General features: G+C 35.7%; 1 protein-coding gene across 1 annotated transcript in view; it reads left to right on the top strand.

The window, feature by feature from the left end:
- Positions 1-4,220: 4,220 nt before the first annotated feature.
- CATSPERE (catsper channel auxiliary subunit epsilon) overlaps positions 4,221-16,299 on the top strand; it is a 35,150-nt gene continuing 23,071 nt past the window's right edge. The window contains 10 exon segments of the mRNA XM_075042185.1: positions 4,221-4,255; positions 6,728-6,758; positions 8,010-8,087; positions 9,170-9,276; positions 13,959-14,046; positions 14,430-14,673; positions 14,676-14,724; positions 14,726-14,783; positions 14,785-14,829; positions 14,831-14,899. Of these exon segments, the coding sequence (XP_074898286.1) occupies positions 4,221-4,255; positions 6,728-6,758; positions 8,010-8,087; positions 9,170-9,276; positions 13,959-14,046; positions 14,430-14,673; positions 14,676-14,724; positions 14,726-14,783; positions 14,785-14,829; positions 14,831-14,899 (804 nt within the window).

Raw genomic sequence — 16,299 nt, 5'->3', positions numbered from 1 at the left:
CATGGTTAGCTAATCTGCAGGTGTCCTACAGAACTGTGTTATTTAAATTTGTCACATTTATCTCATTAAAACATTCAGTAAAAGGTAAGTTAATTTTACTTCCTGATTATTTACAGCATCTTTAGAGTATTTTCCTGTTTTAATTTAATGTTAAGATGTACAGTGGCCCACAAAAAATGTAGGGTGTTTAGTGCCATGGTCAAAAAAAGTCTAAGAATCACTGTGCCAGACACGATTGGCAACTGTAGCACTTCAGACTGTCCAGAATGCTGTCAGCTTAGCTTAGGAGGAATAGAAATCATTATACAGTTAGGACATACATAATTTTATTTGAACAGTGTGCTAATGTAATTGATCCCTGCTTGTTGCTTGTTATTACTGTTTTTAAATTAGTTTTTCCAGTTAAAATTTACCCTAATTATTTTTGTTACATTCATTAATCTTTTTATCATGATAAAAACAAGATTAAGAACATTATAAAGTAATATCTGTATATGTTGTCACGATTGATATATTTGCACACACTAGCAAGTGTTATCAACTCTTTGATTAGATATTTCTAGAATATGAAGGAACTTCATTTATTGAGTGGGAATTTCCTGATGTATGTACTGCAGAAGATAAAAGGTAAGAGCTTAAAAAATCATACACATCACAATAGCAAGATTTTGAATTCAGTGAAAGAAAAGTTAAGATATTACTGGATACTTTTGAAATTTCATAGGCAGTTTACAGAAGTGTGTTTTTTACATGCAAGTGTAAATAAGGTAGCAGCTGACAAAAGTGGAGATAAACAGGAAAATAAAATTCTGTCATTGAAAAGTTGTAAAGCTAAATCCTTTCCTTGGAAATGAGATTTGTAGATTTTGATTTACAAAGACAATTATTTTATGTAATAATACAAAAAAAAAAAGAGAGTAAAAAAATTTTAAGTGTGTTCTTCAGATCTGCATATTGTCTTCTCTGAAAGAACAGCAAACGAATTGTTGTCTTTGCAGAGCAGAAATGAAATGGAGTTTTTTGTATGTATGGTACTGTAATTTAAATATTTACCTATAATATGTTAAATACGAAAATGGACATATATGATACAAGTTAGCTTTTATTACAGTGTTGTTCCCCCCCCAGAATTTCATTGCTTCTTCTGATCCAAGTGGCAGCTTACTCTCCAAGGCAGGTGTGAATAAGTTCCCTGTTCCTTAGTGTTACAATATGTTAAGTGTGTACAAAGATACTGTGTTCTGTCTCGGTCTTAGCCTTTGACAGCATCAGCCATTGAAAGTTTAATATAATGCATGTGATAGATATTGGGTGATTCATATTTTGCAGGACTTTATAGATTTATAAATTTCTCAGAATATGTCTCAAGGAGAATGAAGCACTGTGTAAGGGAAACAAACAAACAAAGACGCTAATAAATGGATGAATCCTTTTTGTTGTTTTTGTTCATTAAAACAGGATGCCAAATATCATACAATATTTGACTAAGAAAGATCTTGAATTGGCTGAAAACTTTTCCTTTTTCCTAGGTCTGGTTTTTGGTTAGAATAGTTCCCTCATCCAGGTTACTGCAAAAGTGTCAGCTCAAGGGAGGGGAGCACAGTAGCCCTGGTTTGCATCAGCTTTATCTGTTTAAAAACAGCACCCTGAGTTCACCATCTCTTGAAAGTGCCACAAGGGCTGTGGATGAGAGCTGCTGCACCAACCAAGATTGTATTTGGTTGTCAAATATAGGTTAGAATAAAGATTTTTGTCTCTGTTAACCTGTAACCCATAATACCCGAGTCCTGATAAATCCTTAATTTATTTTGCTACTAATCCTATCTGACGTTTTGGAACAAGATAGGATGAGACTAAACTGGTGAATGGGGTGAAGTGTGACCTTCAAGGCAGGTGACCAAGATGTGCATGTCTCTAGAATGACCCATACCACATTCTTAGAGAGCTCAGGGGCTGGGAAGTGTGCCCTGCCAGTTGTCTGTCATTAAGGGGCTTGTTTATGTAGCTGTTGAGAGACAGTCAACTTGTAGTTCCCCAAAGTGTCACTGATACTGTACAGTAGCTGGGTTGTCTCACATACATGTAAGAAAAAACTTGACCCAAAAGCTTAATGAATATTTTACATGCTTTTAGGCTTAAGTTTCTCTCACATTCTTCTTTCTTTTTTTTTTTCTTTTAAATTTTGTCCAATGTGCTTAGAAATAATGCCCTAAAACTATAAACATTCAGTCTTAGAGATGTAGATTGTCTGTCACTGGAGTGCTGAACTGCTAGATTGTACTCTCTGTTTAATAGAAGTGTGGGGTTTTTCTCTTGCACAAACTTATGAAGAGGACCCTGAAATCCTAAAGTTTCAAGATTTAATCTAATCGATTCTCAGATGCACATATCTCATGTTAACTAATGTTAAACATTTGTGCTATGAGTCATGTTTATTTTTAAAATAATTTTAGTTCACCAAAACCAACACTGAACTGTCCATTTGCTGGGACTGACAGAGTAAAACCAATAATAAAGGCTGAGGTAAGCTGTGAAAATAAATTGTGAGAAAATTAACTGTGGTCTGATCATTGTGCCATTGTGTACTTGGTGATGGTTTGGATGCTGATGCCTCACAGCACCCATAGTCTGTTGTGAAATAGAGCTCCAGAATTGAATATGCTATTTACAAATAACCTGTCTTTATCTCTAAAGGTTGGGAAGGAAAACTTCCAAGTAAGAACAGAGTTTAACTAGTGTAGAGGTGGTTCATTTGCTTGCAAGATGAATCAATGAATTCTGAGATTTCTGATAGAGTCTTTTATTTTATTGAACTACTAAATATTTTACACTTACCCCTTTAAGATCCAGTTACTCTGCTTGCTTTACAGACCTATCTGCATCCCTTATCTTCTCTGGGGACAAAAGGCAGCTTGCTTATATACAGCTGCAGAAGAACTCAGCTTTCTCACAGTAGTTTTGTAATGACTATTGAGTGCTTTTATACCAAATTCTGTAGTATGATTAAAGATTAAAAAATGTATGGGACAATCTTAACAGATTTTAATCTTACATTAAATGAGAGATAAGAAACCGTTGTGCAGACATTATTCATTTTCTTACTAAGTTCATCAGAACTCTTGATTCTTAAATGGGTTTGTAATAGTAGTATTTCCTGCCTGTTACACTGGAACAGCACAGCTTATGTGGATATTGTCACAGATTTCTACCATGTTTACAAAAAAAACCCTTGACTTACTAGGATTTTTTTCAGTATTTTGTAAAGAATGTAATTGGTGTTTTGGTATCTGAACTGTAATTGGTTTTGGATCTGAAGAAGCTCATGCTGAATCCTTATTGTGATCACTGACTAGAAGGAGCTATAGTGTCTTTTAAAGGTATTAAGGAAGTTTCTAATACCATGTTGAATCCCTGTTCATTAGATAAGACTGTTACAAAGAAGTGAATAGTATTGGGTCTATGTCCCCATTTACACCGCCATTTAAGGTGGCACAAAAACATACGTAAACTGCATAAATGCAGTGCATTCTATGCAGAAAGGATCTAATATACAGGCATTTAAAACAAAACAAAACAGAACAAATACATTTCATGTAAGAAACCTCTCTTAATTTAGTATTTTCTCTTACTGGATGGGATTGCTGCCACTTATTTCATGAACATCAAAACCAATTGTTGCCTATGTGTTCATGTTCTCTAACTCTCTCCTTCTCCTATGAGCCTTTCCCAGTGCAAAACCCTACTTCTCTCCCATTTATGTTTCACCTCACCCTTTCTATCTAAATAATCCTAAATTCTACCCATGTGTTCAAGCTCTCTTGTCGCCTTTAATATTTCGATTTCCTACCAGTATCTCTTGAGCTATTCCAGAATAGCTTCAGCTGTTCGAGTTTTCAACTACTGGTTGAACGAGAGGTAGCAAGTGCTGGGATGAGTTGTAACCTACATATGTGATTATTGACCAAGGCTTTAGGACCTGGAGTTTCCAAGCATGCTTGTGTGTTTGTAAATAGTCTTACTGAATTCAATTGGACTATTCATAAATCAAAGCTTTTTCTGTAAGTAATAAAGCATTATGTAGATGTATATATTGATACAAGTAAAACATAAACCAGTAGCACTAGGAAGAACAGTGTATCAAAGCAAAACATGTTTCTGTCTTCTACACATTTGAGGGTAAAGAGTGGTATTTGCCAGCTTCTGATCATTCTCATTGTTTCATGTGGTATGTGACAGCAGCTTCACAAACAGACAGGTAAGGGTTTTTTTCTGTGTGAATATGTTTGGAAATATATAATAGTAACATTTTCTAACAGGGATGGTATTTTTCATGATCTATGTGAATAAATGAAAAACCTGACAGTTTGGAATTTATGATTTTTGCATAATGTTGGATATTGTATGTATATATATATATGTATGGGTCAAATTAAGAACTGCTTTGTTTGCATATTGAATTAAAATCCATAGAACATGAAAAGAGGATATTGACATGTGGATTCAGATGTAGCACGGAACAAAAATGCAGCCAGCCATTGTCCAGGGTAAATCAGTGTTTCAAGACAGAATTATTACAGAAGGCAGCTCATAAGCAATAGATTACAAAGGAAAGAGATGAACTTGGGAGGATGTATGTCTAACAGGTCTGAAGGCTATTGAAGAACATATCTACTGTGGAATGCAGGGGGATTTTGATTGCAAGGGTCAGAAACAAGTATGTTTCTTGGAAAGAGTGAATTGTAGAAATAAAAATGTCTTGGATGCTGTTGCAGGATTCCAAAGAATGCTTGTTAGAAGCGAGAAAAATGAGGCAGAGACTTTATTCTTTTGTCTATGTATGTGTGTTTATCCTACTCACTAAAGTAATGATTTTTAAACCTTAAAATGTAAGCATGTCTCCCTGCACACTCTAACATCTCTGAAGAAGGCTATGTCAGAGTGAAGTTGCATCTAAAAAACCTCTGCTCAAACAAATAGGAATTAAAAATAATTGAACAGAGGGCGCCACTTGTGTGGAGGCAGAGAGCATGATTGTGAAGTGTGCTAGACAGGCCAAGAAAAAATGAGTAGTGAAGCATAAAAGCACATGTTTTAACATAGTAGGACCAGGCAGGAACCCTAGTGGTTGTCAGTCTAGGAAGCCCTACCAGAGTTATGATCAGCTTATACTTGGAAGCACTAGGAAAGTCATGAGACTACTGAAAAAGTTTTGTAGATTTCCTGAATAAAACCAGTAGTTTTTAGGTGAAAACAGTAACTTGTATTCTGCTCCTATCATCCATGGAGTTTGCCAGTATTTGGCTTGCTTTATTTATTTAGGAGGAAAACATCTATAATGCTAGTCAGGAATATTTTTAATTGCATACTTTTGCTCACGAAATAGGTGTGCAAAGTCCTGTTTTTCTGAACATAATAGAAATAAACAGCAGTAGCTTTCTTTTTCACAGTTTTTGAACCCCTCTGAAAACTCCTGTGTAATACAAAGCATCATGTGCTTGCCCTCAAAGCCATGTAACTGTTCTGTTTATTGTATAGTAGGCTAGTAAGCTCCTTACTCAGATTTTTTTCTGTCAACCCCAGGGTAAACTTTCTTGCATGTTTTCTGTTTTGATTAGTGTTAATATTGCCAGCAAATGTCTTCCTCTACTTCCCAGATATTGCTGCAGAAAGGAGCACTTAATTGCTTTTTTGTTTTGTTTTGCTGGAAGGAATGCATTGAGTACAGTTACCAAACTTAAACAAAACGTGATTGACAAGAAGCCAAAGACAGCCTTAATAGCAGCAATCTCTCTTATCCTAGAAGAACCATAGATCAGACTTTTTTCTTCTACTTCAGTCACACTAGTTAGTATTACTTGCGTCTTTGCTTGAAAACTGCAAATTTAGTTTTGTAGTCATATGGAATTTTTTAGTAAATTTGAAGATAATTGGTAGATTTTTAACATTTTACTTGAGTGGTGATTAAAACATGCTTCCATATTATAAACTCTGATCCTTGTCTACAGCTTCTTTTTTCCACTTGAACTGATGGATGAATTCTTGACCTCTTTTGAAGGCAGTGGATGCTTAGCATTGACTTCATCAGAATTAACATTTCATCCAGGATGTTTAATGGGGTTTGATTTCATGCAATCCTAATTCTATTGTATTTCTGACATCCAAGATACAGCAGTTTCCTTGCCTTTCCCTCGACCTCAGACCTTACCCATTCCAGCTGCAGCAAGAGTGCAGAAGACTTGGAGACCCCAATTCTAACACAAGCAGCACTTTGCTCCCTGTTTTGTCATTACAGAGAGGAGCATGTCTTCCTCATTGGAGAGGGGAGTCTTCTCCTCATTTAGGGCACAACACAGGGTCTCCATTGTGCACTCTGATACAGTGGGTATACTTCCTTGCAAACTGATCTTTTTAATCTGATAACTTTCAGAAGACATGCTTTCTTTAAACAGTATGTTTTTTTGGTGAGAGAAAGGTTACGTTATGAAAAAGCCTATGAAGGATGCTTAGAATGTATTTTTAAATGAGAAACATCAGCAAATATGGATCTGTCTTTAAATATTAAAATATTTATGCAGTGGAACAACCAAAGCCAGTATGCTAAAAACATTATTTTAGACACTGTATACACATCTCATACAAGCAGATTGATTTAAATTGTGTAAAACAGTTTTATTCAATAGCAAGCTTTTTAATAATAAAGTAATATGTTAATTTATTGTTTTTGTAGAACAGATCCACTCTACATAAGTGAAAGCCAGGTAAATTTAAGTTTGAATGTGTTCTTTGGCCTTATATCTTAATTTAGCTCTTCTCAAATTTTTTTTTCTCATTTTTATGGAAAACAATTTTGACACAAATTCAGGCTGAGTAATGTCAGACCAACCTACTATTCATTTATTTGAATTTGTGTACTTGTTTGAGATTTTTAAAATGTGTGTGGCATACAATGAATCTGATTAAACATTCCATTGGTACAGGAAACTAATATAATCTTGTTTATAAAATTCCTTATTTCATAGCATCTGCCAAATTTAATATAAAGAGATGGTAACATAAATTATTTCCTATCTCACCCCCTCTTTGACTGTGAGAGAGATTGTGATCATGTGGGGAAATACAAAAACTTTAAATAGTAAAAAAAGTGTCCTTGCTAACAAACTGAATTCATAAGTAGTTTGCAGTCTGCTAAAAATGATTGAACTTCACAGCTGTGGAAGCAAGCTTATATTCTCCCTGTGCAAGTTATTCTACTCAGCCACCTCTGAGCAAGCAGCTGTATGATTACTCAGCTTGCTCTATTCTAAGGATGGATTGCAAAACTTGGCATTTTGATTTGAGTAGATGAATAGAAAACTGCAGGATGCGAACTGTAGGATGTAAACTTGCAGCATGTCAGCTGTTTTATGATAACTGCCTCTGTGCACATCCTTACACCACTATACTTTGTGGTAAAGGTGGTGAGTTTGCCTCGCTGAATGATTGCCCCTGCGTATACCATGAGATGGAAATACCAGGCGTTTGCTTTCTTCCTGACTGCAAGAGCAGTATATCAGCGATGTGCCAGTCATGGAAGCATACATGGTGCACATTTAAATGACAGCTTCGTAACATTTCCTTGACAAGAAACAAGTCCTGTTTTGTTTCAGCAGTGAGTAACCCCTCTTCCTTTGCTGCAGCAGAACAGGCTGTATATAGCTGCATAGCCCACAAGAGTGGAGAGAGACTGAGGAAGGATTTCTAAGGGAAGTATGACAGCTTCAGAGGACAAAAAATTCTTCTGCATAAATTCTTACTCTTTCTCCCTTTATTTCTGAGAAAGGAGGTGCTGCTTCCCTCAGTTGGTGTTGCCTGTTCACATCAAAAAGAAAGAGTACAGTACTAGCTTGCAGCATATGCTTTGCCCAAGTTAATATTGCTATGTGTCGTCACAAGAAGAAATACTATCACAGTGGTAGAATACTGGTGTTTGTTAAAAAACTATCAACTTGTGTCTCTTTTTTACTTGTTAGAAGTTATTTTTGTGGATATATGATTCTGAAAGTGCAGATGCTTCCGAACTGAACCACACTGCAATTATTCCATCACAAGTACGTTGAAATGATGCCACTTAAGAAAAAAGTTAAAATGCATGTCTTGTGAAAATTTACCAGTTGAAAGTGGAAATGTCTTATTGAAATATACTGCCTGCATACATCTTTACTTATTTCCTTTTACTGTGTTACAGAAAACAAGTTTGCAGGGTTTTCTCTCCTGCTAATACTGCAACAGTAACACAGGTATAAAGAGTGAGGTGAAACCTATTGTCTATTTCATAGAGATAGAATAATTAGCAAGTTTTAGTGATTCAGTCAAATTCTAGTCTTTGTGAAAATTATATTAAGAAATTGTAACTGGCAGTAATGTGTGACAGTTAAACAGAAGTCTCTTTTCAGATTTCCTCATGCACCTGCATAGCAAACTGTTGGAAAAAGGTTTAAGCAAAAGCATTGTGGAAGTCATGATATGTGATAAACAGGGATGTCAATTTACTGGTTTAATTTAGACCTAAAATGTGACAACCTATGTACAAGCTGATCTATACAGATAGTTCTCTGGACTGAATGGAGATTTATTTAAGACATTATCTGACATGGATTAGTTGTAGGGATTAATATGTACAATAAATTTTGTTAGGAATGGGTTTCTGACCTAAACAAATGGCAGAAAGTGATTAGTCTTTGGTACAGTATCTGACACGAGGCATGCATGCATGGGACCACAATTTATTTTAATATTTTTTATTATTATTTTAAGTTGCCATCATTATATCTTTTAATTTTTTAACATTTATTACTATCTTCAAGATTAAAATGAAACAGAAGAAAAAGGTAGCAATATTAATTGTATTGTGAGGGCATTTTTGTTGTTAGATAACTAGATGTTAGGAAAGTGGTTTTGTTTTCTGTCTGCTGCTCTGGAAAGAACGCAGAGAAAACTGAACTTGGCTCTGACTGTTATGTATTCTGAAATGTATAGATTGAGTAAATATGATTTCAATGGTATGTCATTGTTTAAAAATTTATTTTATAATATCAAAGCTTATTACAACTTCAGAATTTCAAAAGAGAAATGTTGAAATAAACAGCTTTACACTAACTGGACAAAAATAACCTTTATTTTACTTAAACAGTGTTCTCAGATACTCAGCAGGCTGGTTTGGAATTTGGGGCAGGAACCTGTTGTTCATACCTATTTGAAAAAAGAAAAGTACTATTCTCAGGAGCATCCAAAATTAGGGTATGGTTTTTGTTGGAGTTTTTTTGTGGACTGCTTTTTAAAATACCTACACTTGCAACTCTTCAAACAGCTGTTGATGAGTAGGGCCATGATGAGAGCTGTTGATGAGAGCTGTTGATGAAAGGCCCATCTCTGAGCCTCTTTTTTCTACTTTGATATAACTTTGTGCTTCAATAATAATTTTGCTATTTTTCCTCTTCTTTGAAGACAGCTTGTCATCTACATGTTTAGCTGCCCTTTGTTTCATTCACCATAGTACTTAAAGTTATGCAGGCCTTTCTGTCAATCATAAAAAACTCACTACATGTAATTGTTCTACTTCATATGCACAGAAGCTCATGGAGTAGAAAGCAAGATCAAAAATCACCTAAAATTGTTACTGTAATGAATGATCTTTGAGTCTTAATTGTCAAGTTGTAGGTATCAGCTCAAAGTTCCAACATATCCCCCCATTCAGGTATGCCATTCCTGGAAGTTCAGGACTTGTGTAAGGTGGTGTGTTGAATACCTCATCCTCATTTAGAAAAGAATCTTGGACAGATACCCTTCCTTAGCCTTCTCTAGACTTCTAAGTGGGGGTTGCACATTTTTACTTTATGTGCTATTTCAGGCAGAATTTCAAAAAAGAAGTAAGGTAGCTCAGGCAGAATATCATTCAGATTCAGTTAAACTGCTTCCAGTGTCTCTGCTAGCTTGCTTAGGGTAAAGTTCAGGTATTCGTGCAAAGTACCACATCTTAGACATTTTCTTTCACCTGTTGCTGAAGAATTCAGCATTTTCTGTGAATCAGGAGTTAACTATACCCTTGATAAGCAGTAATAGGGCAATGGCAGTAGTAATATGGTTCTAAACATATGTGATAAAATAATACCCAAAGTATTAATCCTTCTTTTAATGCTTGCTTATATTACAGTCATGCTTTGACTGGAGGTTTGCATGTTCTGTATAGAAAATAGGACAGCAAGGAAGTGGTTGGAAGGTGAGGGAAAAGCAAAAGGGATCCCGGAGCCTCCTCATACTACAGTACCCACCATCAAGTGATGTTCATAGGAGCTTTTTTCTTAGGAACATCGTAGGATTCCAAAGGATGAATTATTTTCTTTCTTTTCACAAGCAACTATTGTCTGTTTTCTTATAAATAAATAAAGGGATTGTGGTAAGATTTTGGTGACTCTGGACAGTCACAAAGAGGGCAATTCATGTATCCAGACAAACCTGACATTTGAAGAGCTTCCTGAAGCAGTGCCATCCCCTTCAATTCCTGTTTTTTCTGTGCTGGAGCCCCTGATGAAACTCTTCTGCCCTGTTATTTCTAGTATTTTGGACCAGTAAATATTAGAACTAATATAAGGACTCTGATACTGTCAGTTGCTCTACTTTTATCACTGCTTACTGCATTTTAGGGCAATTACTTCTTTTCCTTTCTAAGACTGTGTAGCATTCACCATATTTTGCGGTGTGCCATGAAAACACAACAGGTCAATAATGACAAAAATTCACAGTTTTTATATGATTATGAGTTCATGAGAAAATAGAACTAACCAGTAAATAATAGTGATGTGAACATACAGGAGTTATGTGCAGCAAAGGTATTTGTCAACAAGTTTTGTGATCTGTGAAGTTTTATCCTACATAGGCCTTCAGTGAAGCTAATCCAAATATATCAGCTAAATTTTGTCATGGGGTAGTAAGAATGACTCTGGGTTTACATTTTACAAGGGGTTCTCAGCTGTAGATATTTCCTGCAGCACATTCACCATCTGACCCTTACCCATTTTTACACACTCTCTTAATGTCAATTATAAGAAGTTCACTACTATTTTGTGACTTTACTTGCTTTTTTAAAGAGTTTACTCTCAACGTGTAATTAATGCTGTGTATTATACTGCAAGAAATGAGTTTGACTTTTAATGGGATATGTAGTATTGTTTATGTAGGTTTGGTTTGCTCTCCCTCAGTCATTATCCATTGTACCCTTCTATTTTTTCACTAGATGGCAACATAGCAACGCTCCATATCAAAAGTCGCTATAACCAGAGGTGGGCTTTTTCTATCGCATTTTTCACAGCAGAGCTTAAATAATTCACCCCACCCCTCGAAATGGGAACATATGCATTCTGGCAATTTCAGTAAATTGTTTCTTAATGGTGTGAGTTCTTTCTGTCTTATTAACTGCTGCTTTTTTAGACAACTGAAGTGCAGAATAATCGAGTAAGAGAAAATAAAATTGCTTTATAAAAAAAAGTCTTTTTTCTTCCAAATAAGGAAGAGAGTCTATTGATTCATCTGAATCATCTCACATATGCTTGGTTATTTTATGGAAACACCATTTATTGACGCCAGTGGCACTTATGTTAGCATCTACAAGAACAGAATTTGCATCATTTTTGCCTTTCCAAATTTTTCATTTACTGAGATAAGTCTGGAAGTTAATACATCTGTTGATAGAAAAACACTGAAGTAAGTTTGTAGTGAAACAACTTGTATCCAATAATCATATGCAAGAGTGTCCTTAGCATCCCTCTTCAGAGCACTGAGCCTGTAGACTAATTCAAATTCTAGTCAGACTGGACAGGATGCTTATCACTAGACAAGGTATGAAAACTGAAATTTCAAACTCTGTTTCTCAGGAGACATATTTTCCAGTGAAATGAGAGAAAAAGAAACAAGGCCAGTCTTAACTGAGCTACCAGCTTCTTTTGCTTTTGGAACCTTGGACAGACTCAAAAGTTTTGCTCAGTATTTGGTAAACAGTGAGAGGCTCTTAGGCTTCTTAGGTCTCTGAAACTCAGCAGCAGCTTCTCAGGAAACAAAACAGTTTGTAAGAATAGGAATAGATTCTGTTCTGCATGACATTTTCTCCAGAAGCCCAAACTAGAAAGCTTATATTCCTCCCAGGTCTGCTTTGTACTGAGCTGAATTTTTCAATTTTTAAGTTTCTGTCAGTCCTGCTATATCCTGATGTAGTAAAACAAAACTGTTTGGGCCTTGATATTTGAACAAGTTATCTTCTTCAGAGATGCCGGCCTTTTGCACCCCATGAGATCCATTATTATCCTTTGTATTTAATGAATGAGTCATATTATGCCAACTGAAGTTAGGGAAGTAATATTGGAAAGCTCTGCAGCTACTATTATTTGAAAAGTAACAAAAATCATTTCTCTGTCTTGATTAGCTTGCATTATCCACACTCTGTTTCCCGGGAGTGTTTGTCAAGGAAACCTCTTAAGTTTCAAACTCACTCCAGACTTGATGTGTTGGAGCTACTAGAGCTGTGTTCATATCGATGTATATCCTAATAAAGTGACAGTATGCTATGTACCTAAAACTGGAGGACCACACAGATTGTTGATCTCTGTAAGGAATCCATCAATGAATGGATTAGTAAAATTAGTTAATCTATGGAATACACTGAGCATGGGCAAGTGAAGCATATAAGCATAAGGATATAGAATTACATCATGCGATTTGTTATTTTTTGTAGGATTATCTGTGTTAGTTGCTCACCAAGCATACTAATATTTTCTGCTTTCAGTGCTTAGAATATCTGCATTAGGGATGCATGTGTAACTGTCAATGTGATGCACGCACACACACAGACACACACTGTAAGAAGCTAAGAATTCTTCTTCCCAAAGACTTAGAAATTCCCAAGATTCATTACTATTTCTGTTGTCACGTTTGCTAGTCTGCATGATTTACAATAAGCCTATTCCTGCACATAGGTTTTCTCTTTTCAGCCCCATTTTCTCTTACTGCTTATCAGCACAACTCTTGCTGAATTATCAGTGGCCCTGATCATCATCTGCAACATGGCTTGGTATTAGTTTCTGTTAATCCAATTTCTTCTCCACATTCCAAGTAGCTCAGAGGAGGTTGTGGGAAGGATGGGGAGAAGGTGTCCTCAGTAATAGTGGAAGTTGTATTATTCCATGGAGTTACAATGTTACAACCATTAATTTTTAACTCCAGATACTGTCTTCTCAGCCAGATCTTTCGGTCATGTACAGTTCTCAGACAGCACTGAGATAGGAATATGGCTGGTTTGGTAAATTTAGAAGTTAAAGTCCAACTGTAGGCAAATTTTGATCTTTTTCTCCATGATTTCTTTTCATCATCTGTCTTCTGGAATTAAAACAGAAGTTGGAAATAATTTTGCACCACTGAAGGTGCAGTTCTTCTAAGAATGTGACATTAATCATGTAGTTGAATTTCTTTCAGTCAGTTCAACTGACTGAAGTTTTCAAGTTTGTCTGTTGTTTCTTCCATTTCAAGATTATGAACAGTCGATATACCTGCAATATCTGATGACATCATAGCAAAAATACATGGAAAGCCAACAGTATTTCAGCAATGCTTTGTTCTAGATACTCCTTTTATAATTCCAAGGCCCAAACAATCACTTCCTAGCAAGGAAAATTACATCTCACTCTGTTTCCCCCAAAATAGCAACCTCTCCCTTAAATGGTCTGCATGTTTTCTAAGAACAAGCAGTTTTACTATCAAATTTTGGAACGTGCTATACAAATTATGGATTCAACACTCAGATAGAAATAAAAGTTCCCTCAGATGCTTTGACCCAAGGCCTAAATAACAATGTAACTGATGTGGCTCTGACACATAATGGAATCATATTTTTAATAAATGGTACTTTTTATAAAGAGAAGCTAATATTATTTTTTTAAACTTGGAGTAGAACACAAGCTTCCTGAAAGTGAAATAACTGGAATACATTCAAGACATTGGTGTTCATCTGTCTATCCAGTGCAGGTGGCTTATCTGTAGTTCTCATTTGACATTTAAGATACGGATTGTCTTCATTAAATGTCTGGATGAATCTATTTTAGATCTACTTTGCATTGATGTAATGCTGGGTTTAGAATTAGAAATGACCAGACAGCAACAAGTTTATTTAAAGAACATTTTGAAATAAGGTCTGCACATTGTCTGTGGCTCTCACTGCATGAGCTCATGCAGCCATATGAAATAATTTTTAGGATCACAGCTTAAATTTGTAAATGCATTTCAGTGAAGCTCTCCTAATTACATTAGCTGAAAATGTATCCCAAAACATCTTGATTTCTTAGTGTACATCCTGGATATAAACTTTAAGAGAAGTTACTATTTATCTAATTGCCATTTTTTTTTAACAGAGTGGAAAACAATTAAGTACTTTGGCAGCATGGACATCTTCTGAGGTTTATCTTGGATATAATGAAACATCTAATAACATGGGAGATACAGCAAACTTTCTGAAGTTCTTAGATTTTCCAAACACTGCTTCTTTATCTGGAGAGGCTGTTAGCTATGACCCAGTCCCATCTGAAATTACATTGTTGCTGATCTGCAGTGGCTGCAGCTCCTCCAGACTTTTTTTTCTGGCAGTTTATAAGGAAGACGACAGTCTGGGGGCTTAAGAAATTTTTACTTACCTGTTCCTTACAGTTCTGTTGAGGATGATATACATAAATGCAGCATTATCATCTGGGCTGCTGCGGGATGACGTGAGTGTTTACTACACTTACAAAAGCAACACAACTAATGGATATTTTTGAAATATCTGGATCAAAACTTTCTCCATCAGAAATGTCACATGGGACCATTACTCACCAGATTATTCTTGGTTAAGTATACTATATTTTAAGTACTTATAAAGTATTTTTTTTAATTAAGTGGTAAAGTAAAAGAAATTTCAAGTAAGAGATCATTGAAGATACCTTTTTGTAAATGACAGTAGTAGAATAATACTTGTTCATTTCATTGGTCTCTCAAGAGTGAAAATTATTATTTTTAGATGGACAGACATACCAAGAAGAGAGTTCACAAACTAGTTATTTATTCTTCAGGTATTGCTAACTGCAGGTTAACATATCCATATCAGTATGATTCTAACCTGCACTCCCTATTCAGTATGATTCTAATATGAAAACTCTGGCTTTCAGCCTTAGCATTTGTTACATGAAGTTAACTTGATTATTTTTGTCCAATTCTGTTTGACTAGGAGTTTAATGGCATGATAGCTCTCAAGAGAAGGTGACTGAAATATTACAAGTTTTTCAGTACATCAAAGAGAGATTATTTTACAACTTTCTAACTTTAAGGCACTCACTTTCAGATTATAATCACAGCATCATATTGAAAATACCTGGAATTCCCAAGTAGAACACAAGTGTTATTAAGAAAAGTCCTTTTATTCATTATTCCAGCCTCAGGAAACCCCATCAAGTCTTTTCCCAAGGTATTTGCTAATCTTTAGTTGGCTGTTAAAGGATAATTCAACTAAGCAGGTACCATTCGCTCTACAGACAATGGTATGTCTTTTTTACTACTTGAGTCACCTGGTAACTGTACCAAAGTCTAATCTGAGTCCACCTCTATGAAGTTTGGAGTTCAGTGGAGCACTGCTGGACACTGCTACAGCCATATCCTACAAAATTGTTCATGAAACTTGAGAGATCTTATTCTACGGTTTTGAGCTGTTGTTCTAATCAAAAACCCTTCTGAGTGTGCAGGATCATACGGAAAGGCTCTCTCAGGCAAAATTAGCCAGCTCCAAAGGCCACAATAAATATTGATTGGGACAAAGCTTGCAAGATGAAGCTATCAGGCTTACTGGGCACTCACTCTTACCTACTGATGCATCTTATGTGACATAGAGGATGGATCCTAACAACATAGCCTGGTGATGGTTTGAGAGCTGAGCTTATCATTGGAAATATGGCAGCAGCTGAAAGACTGCTTACAAAGAACAGGAAGCATCTAGGCAGAGCATGGCAGAATTGCCAGCCCTACTATTGCATGGCTTTGGTAAACTGAACAGCTGAGCTTATGGTGATTTGGTTTGCTCATTCACCTCTGTATAAAGGTGGTCACTTCAACCAGGGTGAAAAAAAAAAAATATCAAGGCACTAATGGTTGCTCTTCTTCCATGTGGAATGGTCTGGAACTCATTCAAAATTTCAGCCATATCTGAATTTCATTAGAGTTAGGAAATTAATTAATCTCTGCTCTTTCTTAAACTCC

The sequence above is a fragment of the Buteo buteo genome, chromosome 12 (assembly GCF_964188355.1).
Source record: "Buteo buteo chromosome 12, bButBut1.hap1.1, whole genome shotgun sequence".
In the NCBI taxonomy this organism is placed as follows: Eukaryota; Metazoa; Chordata; class Aves; order Accipitriformes; family Accipitridae; genus Buteo; species Buteo buteo.
The sequence above is the reverse complement of the archived record's forward strand: the minus strand, read 5'-3'. Positions and strand labels throughout refer to the sequence as shown.